General features: G+C 39.3%; 1 protein-coding gene across 2 annotated transcripts in view; it reads right to left on the reverse strand.

The window, feature by feature from the left end:
• The window catches only part of KLF8 (KLF transcription factor 8), a 122,822-nt gene that overhangs the window by 17,966 nt on the left and 85,179 nt on the right, over positions 1-19,677 (reverse strand). For both annotated transcript variants that reach the window (XM_024564373.4, XM_024564372.3), the window contains exons 3-5: positions 10,118-10,682; positions 6,534-6,636; positions 5,666-5,805 (exon numbers count right to left, since the gene is read on the reverse strand). In XM_024564373.4, the coding sequence (XP_024420141.2) occupies positions 5,666-5,805; positions 6,534-6,636; positions 10,118-10,682 (808 nt within the window). The remainder of the gene's footprint in view (positions 1-5,665; positions 5,806-6,533; positions 6,637-10,117; positions 10,683-19,677) is intronic.

Here is a 19,677-nt window from a genome sequence, read left to right on the forward strand (position 1 = left end):
GAAGCTAAAGTGTGCAGAGGACATTTAAAAATGGAAGGTAAGGAGATTTTCCAGGTTGACGGGAGAGTCTCCGGGCCCTGCATGGGAGACTGCTGCTGCTGCAGCACCTTTGAAGGAGAGCTGGGTCAGTGATTGTGACTTGGTGGCTCCCCCTCCTCTTAGAGTGGTGAGTTTATAGACCCACGCCAGGAGAGACCTGGATGCTTAAAGTCACTGGGGGTATAAAGACACAGTGAGAGACACACAACTGGCAGCGTACCCTACCTAGGACACTGGTCACCAGCTGGGAAAGTACCAGAGAAATTGGGGAGCTGGGTGACACCTGGAGATGGTAGAAGAGATGGGTTGTGATCCAGATAGTCTCTGGACTGGTCAGAGAGTTGGTCTCTGTGGAAAGCTGGGCACTTGTTAAGAACGGCCTGCTGAAAAACAAGAGGAATTCACTCAAAAAAGGCTCTCAGATACTGTGCAAGGACCACCCCTACGCAGCAGCCAGGACACTGAAGAGGGAGGAGGGGGTATGTGATTTGTTCCCACTAAGTGAACTTTAGGGACTAATCAAGGGTTGCACAATGAGGTGCACATAGGTGCCAGCATGGCAAATATGCAGAGTGGAGAGTGTAGGCCCTGCAATGCTATGAAGGTGTGGAATGGAAACTAGACACCTGTGAAAATTATAGCCCAGACTGAGCCCCCATCCTCGCTGAACCACAGGAAAGAAAAAAAGATGGAGCCCAGCTCCCCTCTGCCTGCAGCATCCAGGAAAACCAGCAAAACCCACTTGGCAGGTTTAAAGTCAGCAGGAGGCCTTTTTTCCCAAGTGTAAGACAATAAAATTCCAGTCAAGATGGAGGCATAGGTAGATACACTGTGCCTCCTCACACAACCAGAAGGACAACGACAAATTTAAGAACAAGAAACAAGAATAACTGACAAAAAATCAAACTGTACGGAAGCCTGACGACCAAGGAGTTAAAGAAGAAACAATCACCCAGACCAGTAGGAGGGGCGGAGATGGGCAGCCCACAGAGAGGACTCGAGGCAAGGTGGCGGCTGGCAGAGTGGGAGGTACCACACCCACATGCAGATAAAACAGGAGGAACAATTGGGGATCGAGACATACCATGCAACCCAGGGTTCCAGCGCAGGGAAATAAAACCTCACAACCTGACTGAAAAAAACCTGTGGGGGTTGAGGCGCCCGGAGAAACTCCCAGCCTCACAAGAGTTTGTTGGAGAGACCCACAGGGACCTAGAAAGTAGACAAACCCACCTGCCTGGGAATCAGCACCAGAGGGCCCAGTTTGCTTGTCGGTAGTGGAGGAAGTGACTGAAAGCCGGCAGAGAGCTGAACAAGTAGCATTGTTCCCTCTCTGAATCTTCCCCCACATACAGTGCCACAATACAGAAACCTGGGTTGCCCTGCCCTATTGAATACCTAAGGCTCCACCCCTTACTGCATAACAGGCATCCTGAGACAAGAAAAATATGGCCCAAATGAAAGAACAGATCAAAGTTCTATAAAAAATACAACTAAGTGATGAAGAGATAGGTAACCTATCAGATGCACAGTTCAAAACACTGGTGATCAGGATGCTCACAGAATTGGTCGAGTATGGTCGCAAAATCCAGGAAAAAGTGAAGGCAATGCAAAATGAAATAAAAACATATATACAGGGAACCAACAGTGAAGGGAAGGAAACCAGGACTCAAATCAATGGTCTGGACCAGAAGGAAGAAATAAGCATTCAAACAGAACAGAATAAAGAAGCAAGAATTCAAAAACATGAGGAGAGGCTGAGGAACCTCCAGGACAACTTTAAATGTTCCAACATCCGAATCATAAGGGTGCCAGAAAGAGAAGAGGAAGAACAAGAAATTGAAAACATAATGAATGAGCACTTCCCTAATCTGGCAAAGGAAATAGACTTCCAGGAAGTCCAGGAAGCTCAGAGAGTTCCAAAGAAATTGGACCCAAGGAAGCACACACCAAGGCCCATCATAATTACATTACCCAAGATTAAAGATAGGGAGACATCTCAAAAGCAGCAAGAGAAAAGGAGACAGTTACCTACAAAGGAGTTCCCATAAGACTATCTGATTTCTCAAAAGAAACCTTGCAGACAAGAAGAGGCTGGAAGGAAGTATTCGAAGTCATGAAAGGCAAGGACCTACATACAAGATTACTGTATCCAGCAAAGCTATCATTTAGAATGGAAGGGCAGATAAAGTGCCTCTCAGATAAGGTCAAGTTAAAGGAGTTCATCATCACCAAGCCCTTATTATATGAAATGTTACAGGGAGTTACCTAAGAAAAAGAAGATACAAGGCATACAACTGCAGACAACTGTAATTGAATAACAATATAAATTTAAAAAAAAAAAAGAATAGCACAAAAAAGTCTGAGGTAACCGCCACCCAGATTTCCCCAAATGTTAACATTTTGTTACATGTACATTATCATTTTCTGTGTCTCTTTCTGAATTACTGAACATATGGCTGCTGATTACTTTTTTCAGAATGAAAAAAAGTGATTTTAAAAGAAAAAAAACAGTAAAAATGACAGCAAACTCACAGTTATTAACAACCACACCTAAAACAAAAACAAAAGCAAACTAAGCAAACAACTAGAACAGGAACGGAACCACAGAAATGGAGATCACATGGAGGGTTATCAACAGGGGAGTGGGAGGGGGAGAGAGGGGGAAAAGGTACAGAGAATAAGTAGCATAAATGGTAGGTAGAAAATAGACAGGGGGAGGGTAAGAATATTAAAGGAAATGTAGAAGCCAAAGAACTTATAAGTATGACCCATGGACATGAACTATAGGGGGCTTATGTGGGAGGGAGGGGGTGGGCAGGATGGAGTGGAGTGAAGGGGGTGAAATGGGACAACTGTAATAGCATAATCAATAAATATATTTAAAAAACACTGATAATACCTAACATTTACTGAGTGTTTCCTATATGTCAGATACTATACAAAGTGTTTTTTCACTATTAATATTCCCACATAAGGAAAATGAGGCAAAAATGTGAAGTAAGTTTTGGTTAATGAGTGGAAGAATGGGATATCAAATCCAGAAAGTGCAATTTCACAATATATGTTCCTGGCAATTATGTCTACATCCTCAATAAAACAGCTACTTAATGAATGAAATAACAGAACTTTAGAAACAAAGAACCAAGGGCATAAGAGAATATTAACAATCAATGATAAATTTTGAGTCTGGGTGAATGCATTGATGCCATTATTAAAAACTGGTGCTTGACAGTATATTTAATGGCAATTGTTGTATCTGTATTTTCTGCTTTGTATGATTGTCAGCTCAGAGGAGATGTACAGCTTTATGGCATGCTCGAAGAAGGATCCAGATAAAGAGCCTCATGGCTCTCTGCTGAGAGAATTTCTACAAGAGACAAGGATATCACTCTTTGGGGCCCCTTGAAATAAATCCCTATATTTTGAGGGATAGCTTACTGAAGCACTGTAGCTACCTTAGTTCCAAAGAACCCGTGGAGTACCAGCAATAGAGAAAAATATACTTAGGTTGCATACCAAGGTATGATTCCAAGGGACTTTTCCCACTTAACTGTGTGATCATTAGCAAACACAAAGGTTTTATCTCTGTAAATAGAAGCTCCATACACCCAGTCACCCAAAACAAAAGTATGAGAGTAATTAGTGTTCCCTCAATCATTAATACACTTCTTTCTCTCCACATCCACTCTCCACATCTTAGCTAGGCTCTCATCATTTTTGGTGTGGACTCTTAAGTGATCTTCCCCCTTCCATTCTTGCATCTAAATGTTTCCACTACCACCCACTGCACTTAATACACCCTAGCAATGCTAGACTTCTGTCAGTTATTAGAATAAAGCAAGCTTATACTCATCTCATAGCTTTTGTACTCTGCCTAGATAAGAATAACAATTTCCTCAAGCTTTTGGCATAGTTGGCTCCTTCTCATATTGACTATCATGTTTAATATCAGAGCCTTTTAAAGATACTGACTTGAGTAAACTTTAAAAAACACTTTTAGACAACTGGGGAAATTTGATATTACAGAATTTTTAGATTCCTTTCCTTGAGTACTTTAAATATCTCCTGCCACTCCCTTCATGCTTATTTTTAAATGTCTTTGCCTTTTAAAGATATATTCTTATTATCTATTACAAAGATAATATGATGCCTGAAATTTGCTTCAAATTAATAGTGTGGAGTGGGGGAGTTGGTAGCAGTGTAGAAGAAACAAATTGGCCATACACGCATAGTAAAATAATTGTTAAAGTTGGGTGAGGGATACATGAAAGTTCAGTAAACTATTCTACTTTTTTCTATTGAAAATTCAGATTTAAATATATATATAAAGCCTGATAAATATATAAATATATATATTTACAAATATATTTTATATATTATAATATTTAATATATAAATATATCTTATTAGATTTGTAAATATATAAATATATACATTTAAACCTGAACATGTATCTATTATCTATCATCTACTTATCCATCTATCTATCTATCTATGGTCTGGATCACTACAGTAGCCTCTTAAGTGTTCTTCCCCTTTCCTCTCTTGCATCTCAATGTTTCTACCACCAATCACTGCATGCAACATGTAGTAGGTATTTTAGACTTCTGTCAGTTACTAGAACAAGGCAAGTTTATTTCTATCTCACAGCTTCAATCACACACACACACACACACACACACACATAGTCAGTAGAATAAGACTCCACCCAACAATCCAACATGAAGGAGAAGCACACAAATAAATAAGAAGAGGGTCATAGGAATGTTCAGACAATGTAGCCTGGAAATCAGTCACCTGTTCATAGCTTCAGGGCACAGCAACTAGGACTCTGGACCCTTCTATATAAATCCTAGCATGACAAATGCAACACAGTATTATGTTTCCAAGGAAAGTGGGTCCCTTTTCTTGTCCAGGGTATCCAAGTCTCAATTCTGAGCTGGAGGTGATTTGTAAGGAAGAGTCTCCCAGGCAGAGCGTGTAAACTGATGACTGGCAAGCTATATCTGGCACAGACAGGTTTCTTTGAGTCCATGGTGTTATACAAAATTTTTAGTTAAATGCCAACATTCATATTCTAGGGTACTTCACATAAAAATTTTAACATTCTGCTTTTCTTTACAATTTGGGAAATTTGGTAATTCTTATTTGGAGTTGAGTACAGTCCTCCTCCAGATGGGCAGGTGCTCCCCAACCACAGTTTGACGTAATCCCTACCAGTTCTGCTTTACATATTTTTAAAATGTGCACCTTTTTTTGAATGTGAACAAATGTATGTTACAGGTTGGTGGATGGTGCTGAGCTCCAAATGCTTGGTTTAATTTCACTTAGTCTAATCTGCCTTTGAGTTTTTCAATACTCATAAAACCTGTGGAGCTCTGATGACCATCAGAAGATACCAAGCTTAGTGCATTCATAGGTTTGTTTTAGAAAAGCTACTTTAGAGTATAAATGAGATATAGAAATAAAAGCCATGAATGGAACCTGTGCCCATGAATGTAAATGGATTGGTCTTTGTTTGAAGACTTTCTTCTCTTCTTATCTCTCAGAGGCTCCGGTGTCTCCATGCATGCATGTGTGTGTGTACGTGTGTGTGTTGGGGGTGGGATGAAGGTGTGCAGACCTGTATGGATTCTGCGGTGGGCTTTCAGATGAGAGCTTTTGGTGTATACTTTGCTGCATCCTGCAAAGTCACATTGGTGAATCCGTCTTCTCTTCAAGTCAAGGGACTCTTCTCCCTGCATTTGGGTCATTGCTGCTGATCTGAGAAAATGAGAGAGGGAGGGAGGGAAGGAGGGAAGAGAAAGAGAGAGAAATAGGGTCAAAGATTTATTTTAAAGTAAAGGCTAAATAAATGGACATACATACAGTGGGGCCACCTCATACATACATTTAATTATGCAAATTTAACACTAGGTCTTTAAAAGAAGAAATAATTGAAAGAGTACAAGCATTTCCCTCAACTAGCCCATTCTGCTCAGTTAGTGCAGGTTCCAGGAGGTGGCAATGTTTCTTTGGGTAGATTCTGTTCCCAAATAGTGTAAGCATTTTACTCTAATAAGTCTCATTCTTGTGTTTAAAGAAATGTATTTTTCATACAACATGATTGCTAAAAAATACAATTAAAATAATTTTAAAATAAAATTGCAGAGACAAATATCAAAAAATAAAACACAAGCCAACTACTTTATTAGTTTCAACACTGGAAGACAAGGCTGCTTTAAATTTACAGGAAAAACAGTACACAACTATACAGGAAATTTGAACATTTTCAAGGGTAAAATTGATGATCTACAATTAGACTATAATTCTGCCATAATATGCCTGTCTATGTACATGTATGCACACAAACTCATACTTTGCTAGGAAGCCAGTTTTCCTGCATTCTGTTGTCCTTAAATTCTTACTGTTGTATCCAAGAATTTCTTCCACTTCTGTCACAGACACACAGATATATACACAGAAAGGGACTTGAAGACAAAAGTACTCACTCTTGCTGTAGTCCCTGTAAGGCCAAGGATCCACTCTCATTTGCACTTTCTTCACTATCACTTGGGATTTCCAGTGGAGACATGGAGGTGGGGTCAACTTTCACTGAAAGCAAAGAAAAGGAGAAATGTGGGATACAAATATATGTGCCTGTATTATCATTTTCAGGATTCCCACTTTGGCACACAATGAGAAGTAGCAGAAGGAGAAATAAAGAACAGAAAAAGATGAAAGAAGCATATTTGTATAAAAGGAAGAAGAATCTTTGAAGTATTTAACATACCTGGAAACACAAATTCCTTTGAGGGATAGATAGAGATAGTAAAGAGCATTTTTGTACCACTAGAATAAGCTTCTCTAAGATAGTGAGTGAGATAGGATAATGTGTTTCTCTAGGATAGGATCTGGTTATGATTCAACTCTGTATCTCTAGCCTCCAGAACGGGGTATACCTGATCAGGTTCAATGTGTGTTATTGAATCAGCCTCTCTGAATAGTTTCCTGGTTATCCTAACATAAATGACTAGTCTCACCCAGAGGTAAGAACACATCCTTTGGCTTTTGCGCTCCCAATGAAAACAAGCCAATGAGATGAAACACATATCTGGTACCTAGTAGGTTTTGATACATGTTATATCTTTACTTTCTCCCTATGTTGGGAGAAGCCTTCAAATATCTCTTATTATCAATTAGTTATATTTGTGACACCTAACGAGGCTCAATCCTGTGGTCAGCAGTCTCCTAGATCTAGTGAAGGTTTCAAAACATCTATATAGAAGAAGCTTGAGAGCAGTAATAAGGTTGAATGAGAAGGGCCTGGCTAGTGCAGTCACCTCCATACATTGATTGTGCATCATTCACTAAAAAACTTTTTAAGCATGCATCTCAATATATGTGTGTCTGCACGTGTGTGTATATGATATAGATGTACTAGTATATTAAAATTTTTATACATTACAAAAATGAACATGTAAGGAGCAAGAAACTACCAATATGAATTTTATACTTTCTTCTCATGCTCCAGTTGTTTTGTGCACCTCCCTCATCTGAGGTGTAAGCATACCATTTTGAAGACCACTGGGCTAATGGTCTTAGCTTAGCTTGAAACTACATAAAACACTTTTAAAATGTATTGTTTATTTAGAGTGGCTGGGGTGGACTGATAGGTATTATGGGGGAATTCAAAGCACCTTCTCTTGGTGCTACCACTGTCTTGATATCAGTAAATCCTCACACAGGGAATTTTATTTTCCCATTTCTTTTTCTGTCCAGCTCTCTCTCCCTATACAGGAATTGCTAACCATATTTTAATTAACCTCCTCAAGAGATCTCAAAAACAAGATTGCTATGAATACTTATCATTACCAAATTTAACCACTAGTCAATGATGGCATTTTCGTTCAAAAAGAGCAGAATCTCAGCAACTTGATAGTCAGTATGTTGCTTTCCAGGATCATACATTTGGTGATGGAATGATCACAAGGTATTGAATTTCAAAGGTCGAAAACTCATAGGAAGTTTATATATGTAAACACGATAAATCTCTTCCAGTCCCTCCAGCCCCTTCCCTTCTGAGATCTATCAGACTGTTCCGTGTGTCCATGCCTCTGGTCCTATTTTATTCATCAGTTTATTTGTTCATTAGATTCCATATATAAGTGAGATCACATGGCATTTGTCTTTCAGGTATATATATCTATATATAAATAAATAATCTGAAATCTGGTTCCAAGTCATTTCCACCCTCCTCTCTCTCTTTTGGTCTTTGTAGTTCATGCTAAACCTTTTTCAGCTCCTCACTGACATGAATTTGAGTCCTCAAACCATCCTAATTTCTCTCCTCTAATTATACTCCAATTTCTCATCATCCTTCCTAACACATAACATCCAAAACTGATTGGAATGCTACAGATAGGGTGAAGTGAAATATCTTGAAACACTTCAAGAAGACATATATTTTTCTTTGATCACTCCCAATTACAAACTAAAGAGGACATAGTTCCAGCTGGGGAGCTGAGTGGTTGGGAGATAGTGGTAAAAGGGAGACTTACTTTACACCTTTCTGAATTCTGAACTTATTTAAAAAATTAAACAAAAGGAAAGGTTAAGCAATATGAACTCTTGCCTAGACACATTTTCAAGTTTGTTCATGAAATTATTTGTTGCAAGACAACTACTATCTACCACTGAGGTAGGTTCCCTGGATACGCACAAACAGAAATAAGATACAGTCTTGTACTTGAGGAATTTACAATTCAACTAGGAAGACTGCCCATATACTTGAGATACAGGTGAGTAAAAATGTAAACTGGAGGGTGATAGATGCTAAGTGAAGAGGAATATAGGGGAAATGGCAATATTTCACAGACTTTTACCTGGAGGGAAGATAAAGGTACATTGTCAGGAAAGGCAGGAGCTAGGTCTGGCTAAGTATATTAAGCTAGAAGCATTCTCAGCTGGTCCACCAAAGCATTCTAATGGCATAGAAGAATAAAAGAATAAAGTCCCAAGCCTTGGTAAGCTTAAAACTATTTTTGAAGTTTGTGTTTTACCTTAAAATGTAATTCAAATTTTTTATTTTTCTCTTTAATGAAAACATATTTTTAAAATATAAAATATTTTAAATTACAAAAATGAGAGCAAACTAGGCAAACAACTAGAACATGAGGGTTGTCATTAAGGGAGTGGGAGGGGGAGAGGGGGGGAAGGTACAGAGAATAAGTAGCATAGATGATAGGTGGAAAATAGACAGGGGGAGGGTAAAAATAGTGTAGGAAATGTAGAAGCCAAAGAACTTATAAGTATGACCTATGGACATGAACTATAGGGGGGGAATGTGGGAGGGAGGGGGGTGGGCAGGATGGGGTGGAGTGGGGGGGGAAATGGGGCAACTGTAATAGCATAATCAATAAATATATTTTAAAAAAAAGTAAGATAAAAATAAAAAAAAATATTTTAAATTACTTACTCTCAAATAATATACAGATTCCAGGAAGATTCATAGTATTTCACTCAAGGGTATGCATATCACAGTTTGAGAAGCATGGGCTAAACCAAAGAGTGCCACTGAACATTCTTAAGCATTGGAAAGACATGATAAATCTCTTCCAGTCCCCCCTAACCCTCTCCCCTCTGAGATCTATCAGACTGTTCCATATATCCACGACTCTGGTCCTATTTTGTTCACCAGTTTATTTGTTCATTAGATTCCACATAGAAGTGAGATCATATGGTACTTGTCTTTCTCTGACTGGATTATTTTGCTTAGCATAATAGTCTCCAGGTTCATCCATGCTGTCGCAAACAATTGTGGTGAAGGCTGGGGGGAGCTGGGTAGAGGAGGATAAAGGGGAGAAAATGGGGGACATCTGTAATAGGGTCGAAAATAAAAAACCAAAATAAATGAATGAGCAAAACAGAAACAGAAAAAAAAAAGACAATAAAAAACAGTGTTTATGAAAGATTATGCTTGAAGTTGTGTGCAAGAATAATTGAAGGGGGTGAAAAGAGGTAGGAGACAGGAAAACTCACAAAGAGAATAGATGAATGAAGGTAGAGCCCAGCAAAGGGACACGATGATGCTCACCTGATCCAGCATTTTTGCCATCTCCTCCAATGAGTGGGACTGTAATGGCTGCAGGGCTCCCATCTGCAGGCAAAGTAGTATACACCATAGGCAGCGACTGCACCACTACTGGGATGGTTTTCAGGCCACCCATTTTATTTGGCAGACTGACTGAGGGGATGGTGTGAATCACATGCAAAATCTGCTGGCCACAGGTGCCCTGAGAGGAGGCCAGAATAGAGCCTGGAGTCAGAACGGTAGGGATGTTTGCTAAAGTGCCTGTGTCAGATGTCGAAGTGGACACTACAGGAGTCTGAGAAGCAGGCTGTGGCTTAGGAGGACGTACTGGAGCTTGCAGCATGCTGGCAGGCTGGAGAGGAGCCTTCGGCTTGTGAAAGGAGAGGTCTACCGGTTCCACCTGGGGCAGGTTGAAATCATTAGCCAGAAGTTCTTCTGGGGGCTCAATCTTGATGTCACTAAAGAGTGCTGGGTTCTCCATGGGGTTGGCAGCCAGAATTGGTAGAGATGTCATGTTACCTCTGTCTGCTGTCTTTGGGGGATCTCTGATCTGAACAGAGCCAGTGACCTAAAATAAATTAATAAACAAATGAGAGATGCAAAATATCAGTGCCAGCGCCCTGAAAAAGACATATGAGCAATGAAAGGAACAAATCTCTACTCTCTTCTCATGGACAGAATATATATGGAGTTGAAACAAATGAGGCATGAGTACACTAAAGAGGGAAAAGGAAGAAAAACTTTACTGAGCATCAGTACTAAGCACTGTATCGGGCAACTGGTATAAATTGTTTTATTTGATCTTTGCAATAATTCTGCAAGATTAATTCAAGTCAAATCTTCCTATGTATCCACTATAAATACTGTGCTAAGCCCAGTAAGAGCACACATGAATGAGGTATAGCCACAAAGTACATACTAATATACTACCTATAATTATGTGAGTAGTCTATAAATCATAGCATAATAAGTGATGCAGCAGATATATGAGAGATGTTTTAAAATAATAAAATTGGATGATTTATTCTGTCTAGGATCAGGGAAGGCTTCAAGAAGGAACTGAATTTTAGATTGGTCTTAATGAATTGATGGGAGGTCTCTAGGCAGAGAATTGGTAAGAAAGACATTCTGTCTGCAGAGACTTAACAGACAACATGCTTAGGAAATATTGATGCAGTACAGTCAGCTGTATTTTTTAATCACTTTTATTGTTATTCTATTACAGTTGTCTCAATTTTTCCCCATTTGCACTCCTCCACCCATCCCACCTCCCCACTCCTGCAGTCAAGTCTCACACTGTTGTCCATGTCCATGGGTCATTCATACATATTCTTTGTCTAGTCCCTTCCCCTTCTTTCCAACACTGTCCCACAGCAAATATAAGAATTATAAGAAAATACTATGAACAATTACATGCCAACAAATTCACAATCTGGAAGAAATGGATAAATTCCTAGGAACTGCACCAGTCTGCATTCCTACCAACAGTGCAGTAGGGTTCCCTTTTCTACACAACCTCACCAGCACTTGTTTGTTGATTTGATTATGATGGCCATTCTCACTGGTGTGAAGTGGTATTTCATTGTGGTTTTAATTTGCATCTCTCTGATGGCTAGTGATGCTGAGCATCCTTTCATATGTCTCTGGGCCCTCTGAATATCCTCCTTGGAGAAGTGTCTGTTCAGGTCCTTTGCCCATTTTTTAATTGGATGTTTTGTCTTCCTGGTGTGGAATCATGTGAGTTCTTTATATATTTTGGAGATCAAACCCTTGTCCGAGGTATCATTGGCAAGTATATTTTGCCATGTGGTTGGTTCCCTTTTCATTTTGCTGATGTTTTCTTTAGCCATGCAGAAGCTTTTTATTTTGATGCAGCCCCATTTGTTTATTCTTTCTTTTATGTCCCTTACTATAGGGGACATATCAGTGAAAATATCACTGCATGGAATATCTGAGATTTTCCTGCCTATGTTCTCCTCTAGGGCTTTTATGGTATTGTGACTTATATTTAGGTCTTTTATCCATCTTGAATTTATTTTTGTGTATGGTGTAAGTACATGGTTGAGTTTCACTTTTTTTTTTGCATGTTGCTATCCAGATCTCCCAACACCATTTGTTGAAGAGGCTATTTTTACTCCATTTTATGCTTCTGCCCCCTTTGTCAAATATTAATTCAGCATAGGGACATGGGTTTATTTCTGGGCTCTCTATTCTGTTCCATTGATCGATGTGTCTATTCTTATGCCGGTACCAAACTGTTTTGATTACAGTAGCCTCGAGTATATAGTTTGATGTCAGGTATTATGATCCCTCCTACTTTGTTCTTCTCTCTCAGAATTTCTGATGCTATTCAGGGTCATTTATGGTTCCATACAAACTTTTGAAATGTTTGTTCTATATCTATGAAATATGTCTTTGGTATTTTAATAGGGATTGCATTGAATCTATAAATTGTTCTGGGTAGTATGGACACTATATTGGTGATGTTAATTCTTCCAATCCATGAGCATGGTACATGCTTCCATTTATTTGTGTCTTCCTTAATTTCTTTCTTCAGTGCTGTGTAGTTTTCTGAGTACAGGTCTTTTTACCTGCTTGGTTAGGTTTATTCCTAGGTACTTTATTTTTCTTGTTGCTATAGGAAATGGGATTTTTTCCCCCTGATTTCTGTTTCTGATATTTCGTTGTTGGTGTACAAAAATGCCTTCGATTTCTGAATATTGATTTTGATATTGTTTTAATTTTCTTAAATTTGAGACATGTTTTGTGGTCTGTACTGTATGTTATTCCCCATGCACTTAAAAGAATGTGTCTATTGTTTCGGAGTGAAACATTAAAAAATTACCTATTCCATGCATCTTGTCCAATGTGTGATATAAGATCACTGTTTCATTGTTGATTTATATCCTCTTGTTGGGTTGATCTCCTTATCATTATATGATGCCCTTCTTTGTCTATTGTTATAGCCTTTACTTTGAAGTCTATTTTGTCTGATACAAGTATTGCTTCCCCAGATATGTTTTCATTTTCTTTTGCATGAAATATATTTTTCCATCCCTCTACCTTCAGTCACTGTGTGTCTTTCATTCTCAAGTGAGTTTCTTGTATGCAGCATAGGTATGGTTCTTGGGTTTTTTATTCATTCAGCCATCCCATGTCTTTTGATTGGAACATTTAATCCATTTAAGTTTATTTTTTAAATATTTTATTTATTTTTAGAGAGAAGGGAAGGGATGGAGAAAGAAAGGGAGAGAAACATCAATAGGTGGTTGCCTCTCATGTGCCCCCTACTGAGGACCCAGGCATGTGCCCTGACTGGGAATCAAACTGGCGACCCTTTGGTTAACAGGCCAGCACTCAATCCACTGAGCCACACCAGCCAGGGCTAATCCATTTACATTTAAAGTAATCATGGATAGGTATGTAGTTATTGCCATTTTATTGTTTTCTGATTGTTTTTGTAACTCTTTTCTTTCTCATTCTCCAATTCTCTTGTATGTTAATGACTTTCTGTAGTGTTATGTTTGGATTCCTTTCTTTTTATTTATTTTATGTCTCATAGATTTTTGGTTTGTGGTTACCATGTGCTTCATATATACCAAGCTACAATTATACTTATAACAGTCTATTTTAAATTGATAGTTGCTTAAGATCAAACACATTCTAAAATCTACAATTTTTACTCACCCCTGACCTTTATGTTTTTGTCATTATTTTTGCCTCTTTTGTTTGTGTTCATGTGTATATCTTAATTTACTGATGTAATTACATATGATCTTCCTACATTTTGTCTTTTAACCTTTGCACTAGCTTTATAATTGGTTGATATACTGTTTTTAGACATATTTGCTTTGTCAATGAGATTTTTTTCTTTCCTATATAATCTTTTAAGTCTTGATATTTTCTATTCTCATTAAAGAAGTCCTTTTAACATTTCTTGTAATGCCCATTCCATGTTGATTAACTCCTTAAGGTTTTTATTGTTTTGGATGCTCTTCATCTCTCCTTCAATTTTAAATGATAGCCTTGCTGGTTAGAATAATCTTGGTTGTGGGTCTTTTATTTTCATCACTTTGAATATTTCTCACTATTCCCTTCTGTTATGCAAAGTTTCTGCTGAAAATGAGCTGAGTCTTATGGCAGCTCTTTTGAACATAACTACCTGCTTTTCTCTTGCTACTGTAAGATTCTCTTCATCTTTAAACTTCACCATTTTAATTATGATGTGTCTTGTTTGGGCCTCCTTGGATTCATCTTGTTTGGGTTTCTCTGCACTTATTAAACCTGTGTCTTTTTCCTTCACTAGGTGAGGGAAGATTTCAGTTATTATTTCTTCAAATTGGTTCTCAATTCCTTGCTCTCTCTCTTCTCCTTATAGTACCCCTATGATGTGGATGTTGTTACACTTGATGTTGTTCCAGAAGTGCCTTAAACTGTCTGAATTTTTTAAATTCTTTTTTCTTTTTGCTGTTCCAATTGGTTGTTTTCTGCTACCTCTCTTCCACATTGCTGATCTGATTCTCTGTTTCATCTAATCTGCTATCAATTTACCCTAGTACATTCTTCGTTTTGGTTATTGTATTTTTTTCAGTCCTGATTGGTTCTTTTTAATGTTTTCTATCTCTTTCAGTTCTCACTGAATTCATTTATTCTTCTCCTAAGTTCACCGAGCATCCTTATAACCAGTGTTTGAGGTTCTTTATCTGTTAGATTGTTTGACTCCCCTTCATTTAGCTTTTTTTGTAGAATGCTGTATTGTCCTTTCACTTGGGACATTTCTTTTTCTCATCATTGCCTGACTCTCTATGCTTCTGTTTTTATAAGAGTGGTCTTATAGGTGGTTCCAGTCAAGATGGAGGCGTAAGTAGAAACCCTTTGCTCCCTCACACAACCAAAAGGAGAAAAACAACCAATCTAAAATCAATAAAGAACCATAAGGGCCAGAAAATCAAACTACATGGAACTCCAACAACCATGGAATCAAAGAAACAGTCAAACAGAACAACCAGACTGGTAATGTGGCAGACAGAGAGAAACCAAGATGAGGCAGTGGACCGTGGGGGCAGAGCTGGCTGTGGCAGACCATGGGGGCTGCACGGGAGGGGCTGACTTAAGGGGAAACTGAGACTCAGAGGTGGCTGTGGACTAAGGCGGTTGCCACAGTGGGAGAAACTCCCAATTTCACAGGAGAGTTCATTAAAAAGTTCGCTACAGATGCGCAGGCAAGTTGCATTGTTCCCTCTCTAGCACCTCCCCCACAGGCAGCGCTGCAGCACAGCAAGGAGGGTTGCCCTGCCTGGGTGAATAACAAAGGTCCCACCCCCTTACAACTTATCAGGGGCCCCAAGCAAAGAAAAAGGGCCAAAATGAAAGAACAGAGTAAAACCTCAGAAAGAGGGCTAAATGAGGAGGATATAGGCAACTTATCTGATGGAGAATTTAAAGCCCTCGTAATGAAAATGCTCACAGAACTGATTGGGCTTGGTCAAAAATGAAAGAACAAATGGAAGATACCCAAAATGAAATAAAGCAAAATATGCAGGGAACCAACAGTCACAGGAAGGAAACCAGGACTCAAAGCAATGATTTGGAACAAAAGGAAGAAATAAACATCCAACTGGAACAGAATGAAGAAACAAGAATCCAAAATAAATGAAGAGAGACTGAGGAATCTCTGGGACAACCTGAAATGTTCTAATATCCGAATTAAAAGGGTGCCAGAAGGAGAACAACAGCAAGAAATTGAAAATTTATTTGAACAAATAATAAAGGAAAACTTCCATCCCCAATTGGGCAAAGAAAATAGACTTTCAGGAAGCCCAGAGAGTCCCAAAGAGGAACATACCAAGGCACATCATCATTAAGTTACCCAAGATTATATACAAAGAGACAATCTTAAAAGCAGCAAGAGGAAAGGAAAGAGTTACCTACAAAGGAGTGCCCATAAGGCTATCGGCTGATTTCCCAAAAGAAACCTTGCAGGCAAGAAGGGGCTGGATAGAAGTATTCAGAGTCATGAAAGGCAAGGACCTACATCCAAGATTCCTCTATCCAGCAAAGCTATCATTTAGAATGGAAGGACAGATAAAGTGCTTCCCAGATAGTGTCAAGTTAAAGGAGTTCATCATCCCCAAGCCCTTAAGATATGAAATGTTAAAGGGACTTATCTAAGAAAAAGAAGATAAAAAATATGAAGAGTAAAATGACAACAAACTCACACCTATCAACAAATGAACCTAAAAAAATAAAAGAAAGAAAAACAATGAAAACCATAACTAAGTAAACAACTAGAACAGGAAGAGAATCAGAGAAATGGGCATCACATGGAGGGTTTTCAGTGGGGACAGGGAGAGGAAGAATAGGGGGAAAGGTACAGGGAAGAAGAAGCATAATTGGTAGGCATTAAATAGATGGGGAGGGGTCAAAAATGGTATAGGAAGCAGCGAACTCAAAGAACTTATATGTACAACCCATGGACATGAACAGTGGGGGGGGGTGGATGCTGGTGGATTGGGGGGTACAGGGTGGAGGGGGAATAAAGGGGGAGAAATTGGGAAAACCATAATAGCATATCAATAAAATATAATTAAACAAAAAGGAAGACTGCTTTGGTTGTCAAAAAGCATCTAAATATAACATAAGCAACTGAAACCCTGGCTGGTGTGGCTCAGTGGTTTGAATGCCGGCCTACAAACTGAAAGGTTGCCAGTTGCATGCAAGAGGCACTGGATCAATGTTTCTCTTCCTATCTTTCTCCTTCCCTTTCCCTCTCTCTTTAAAAATAAATACAAATTTTTTAAAATAAAAAAATATGTAAGCAACTGAAAAAAAGTTGAATATTACGTTATGGGGTAATACACTATAAAAGATATCACATAATACATTTACTTTAAAAAAAAAAAGAGTGGTCTTATACAGAAGGTGTCTTGTGAGGCCTAATGGTACAGTTCCTCTTGGTCACCTGAGCCAGCTGCTCCAGTGGTGTCCTTGGTGTGGGTTCTGTGTGCTCTCCTTTTGTTGTTGGGCATTAATTGCTCCTGGCATGTCGGTGGGCTGGGTTGATCCTCAGGCTTACTGGCTGTGAGAGTTGGCCTTGACTACAGTGGAAGAGCTGTTGTGTGGGGCTGACCCCATGGGGTGTGAGCTGCTTTAGCAGGGTTCTGGGGCCAGCCAAGGCCACCCTTCATGTGTGTTGATTATGGAGCTGGTTGGGTGGGGCTCTGGTACCATCTAAGGCCACCACCAGGTGTGTTCTAGCTGTATCCTCTTTGAAGGGGCTCTGGTGCATCCCAAGTTTAGCTGCCACTTGTGCCTGGCTTGGTGCCACTTGGTAGAAGGTACAAAGTGATCTGTAGTCAGCTGCTGCTTGTGTTGGGTATTGAGGCACTTGGGGTAGGCTACACTGAGAACTGAGGCCAGCTACCAGTTAGGCCAAGCTGTGGCTGCTTAGTTCGAGTTATGTTACATGCCAAGACTGAGTACTGCTTATTACAGGTTTGGATTTACAATGCAACTGGAGGTCGGTCAACACTTGTGCTGGGCTCGGGGCCACTTGTTAGGAGTACAATGCATGTTGAGGCTAGCTACTGCTTGTGTGAGGTTTTTGGATTTTTGAGAGTGTCTGTAGCATGGGACAAGGGTGGCTGCCCCTTCTATAGGGTTTGCAAACCTTTGAGACAGTCTTCAGCAGAAGCCAAGGGTGGCCACTAAGGGTGTAGGGTTTGCTGACCTCTGGGAGAGTCTGCAGTGTGAGCCTAGAGCAGACACCACTAGTGTAAGGTTTGTGGATTTTGAAAAAGTCCAGGGTGTGAGCTGAGGCAGGATACTTCTGTGGAGGAACTACTAGAAAAGGCTTGGGCTAGGTGAGCTACTTGTGTTGTGAATGGTCTCAGGGAATCAAAAAGGTGGGAAGAATGGAGTTAGCAAGGTTAATGGAGAGCACAAGTTTTGTGCCCACCTGAGCTGGGCCAGCTGAATGGGTGGAAGAGCTCAACAAAGGAACAACGGCATCTGCCAACACTTCAGTCCCTTGAGAAAGTTGCTCCAACTCCTTCCTCTCTAGTCCTTACCTTGGAGTTACTCAATATAGTTCCTCCCCATATACCCTGTGTGCTTTTTCCAACTGTTTCTTCTGCCCTGGAGCTTAGAATGAGTGAGTTTGTGAGCAAGTAAGTTTCTGGGTGAGTGAGTTTGAGTGCAGGCCCTGCAGGAGCAAGATTTCCGTATCTCCCAGACCTTTGTCTCGGATGCAATCCCCACTGGTTCATTTTCACAGCAAAATGTTATGGAGACTGCTCTTCTTGGCACTGGTGCCCTGGGCTGGGGTTGGGACTTTTCACTCCTCAGAAAGAACTTCCAAACCTGAAATATCCCTCCCATTTCTTAATCACCACACCTGCCTGGTCCACATCTCCACCCCTCCTACCTGTCTCAACATGAATTCTTTATATCCTTCCCCTTCCTTTTGAAATTCTATTCAGCCAGTCTTCAGGTGGCTCTCAGTGATTGTTGTTTTATTATTTAATTGTAATTTTTATGTGATCACAGAAGTTGACCTCAGAGTTTACTTAGTCTGCTATCTTGACTATGTCATAATAATAACTTCGTGAAAGCATATCATCACATATTTCCTTCTGTACCTATCACTCATGTGTACTGGTTATTATACTTAAGTGAATTCAGCCTGTTTCAAGGATTTTCTGGCTTGTGAATGTTGAATTCAGCAAGTGAGTTTCCTCATGTTTGAAAGCATCTCTTAAGGTTAACCTTACTCTTTCTTGCTTTGTATCCTGAAGACATAATAAGACAAATATCTCATATCTACACATTACTATAGTGAGTAATTTTTGTGTGTACTGAGAATTCTCTTTTTAATATGGTCAAAATAATTTTAATAAGAATTCTGATATACAGTCTGACTTCTTCCATATTTTCAATATAAGTATCCTTATTTAAAAAAAAAAAAAACACACGATCTGCCTTACCTGATCTTTGTACATAGCTTAATTTACTTAAGGGTTCTGAAGAAGACAAGATGTAAGAGGTGAGTTTTCAGCCCTAGAGTTTTGATGAATATGTTTTGGCTTTCTTTTTTATTTTTCAATTACAGTTTACAGTCAATATTATTCAGCATTAGTTTCAGAAGTACAGCAAAGTAGTTAGAAAATCATGTACTTTACAGAGTGGTCAGACAGCTGCCTCAATTATCAGCCTGGCCGTGCACAGATTCATCATGATACTACTGTCTACCTTCCCTGAGCTGCAATCCACATCTCTGTGGCAATTCTGTAAATACCAATTTGTACTGCTTAATCTCTTTACCTTTTTCATCAAGCCTCCCAAGCCCCCTCCCCTCTGATAGCTGTCAGTCTGTTCTTTGTATCTATTAGTCTGTTTCTATTTTGTTTGCTTTATTTTGTTCATTAGATTCCACATATAAGTGAAATCATATGGTATTTGTCTTGCTCTGACTGACTTATTTCACTTAGCCTAATATCCTCCAGGTCCATCCATGCTATCACAAAAGGTAAGATTTCATTCTTTTTTACAGCTGAGTAGTATTC

Source organism: Desmodus rotundus, chromosome X (assembly GCF_022682495.2).
Source record: "Desmodus rotundus isolate HL8 chromosome X, HLdesRot8A.1, whole genome shotgun sequence".
Lineage (NCBI taxonomy): Eukaryota > Metazoa > Chordata > Mammalia > Chiroptera > Phyllostomidae > Desmodus > Desmodus rotundus.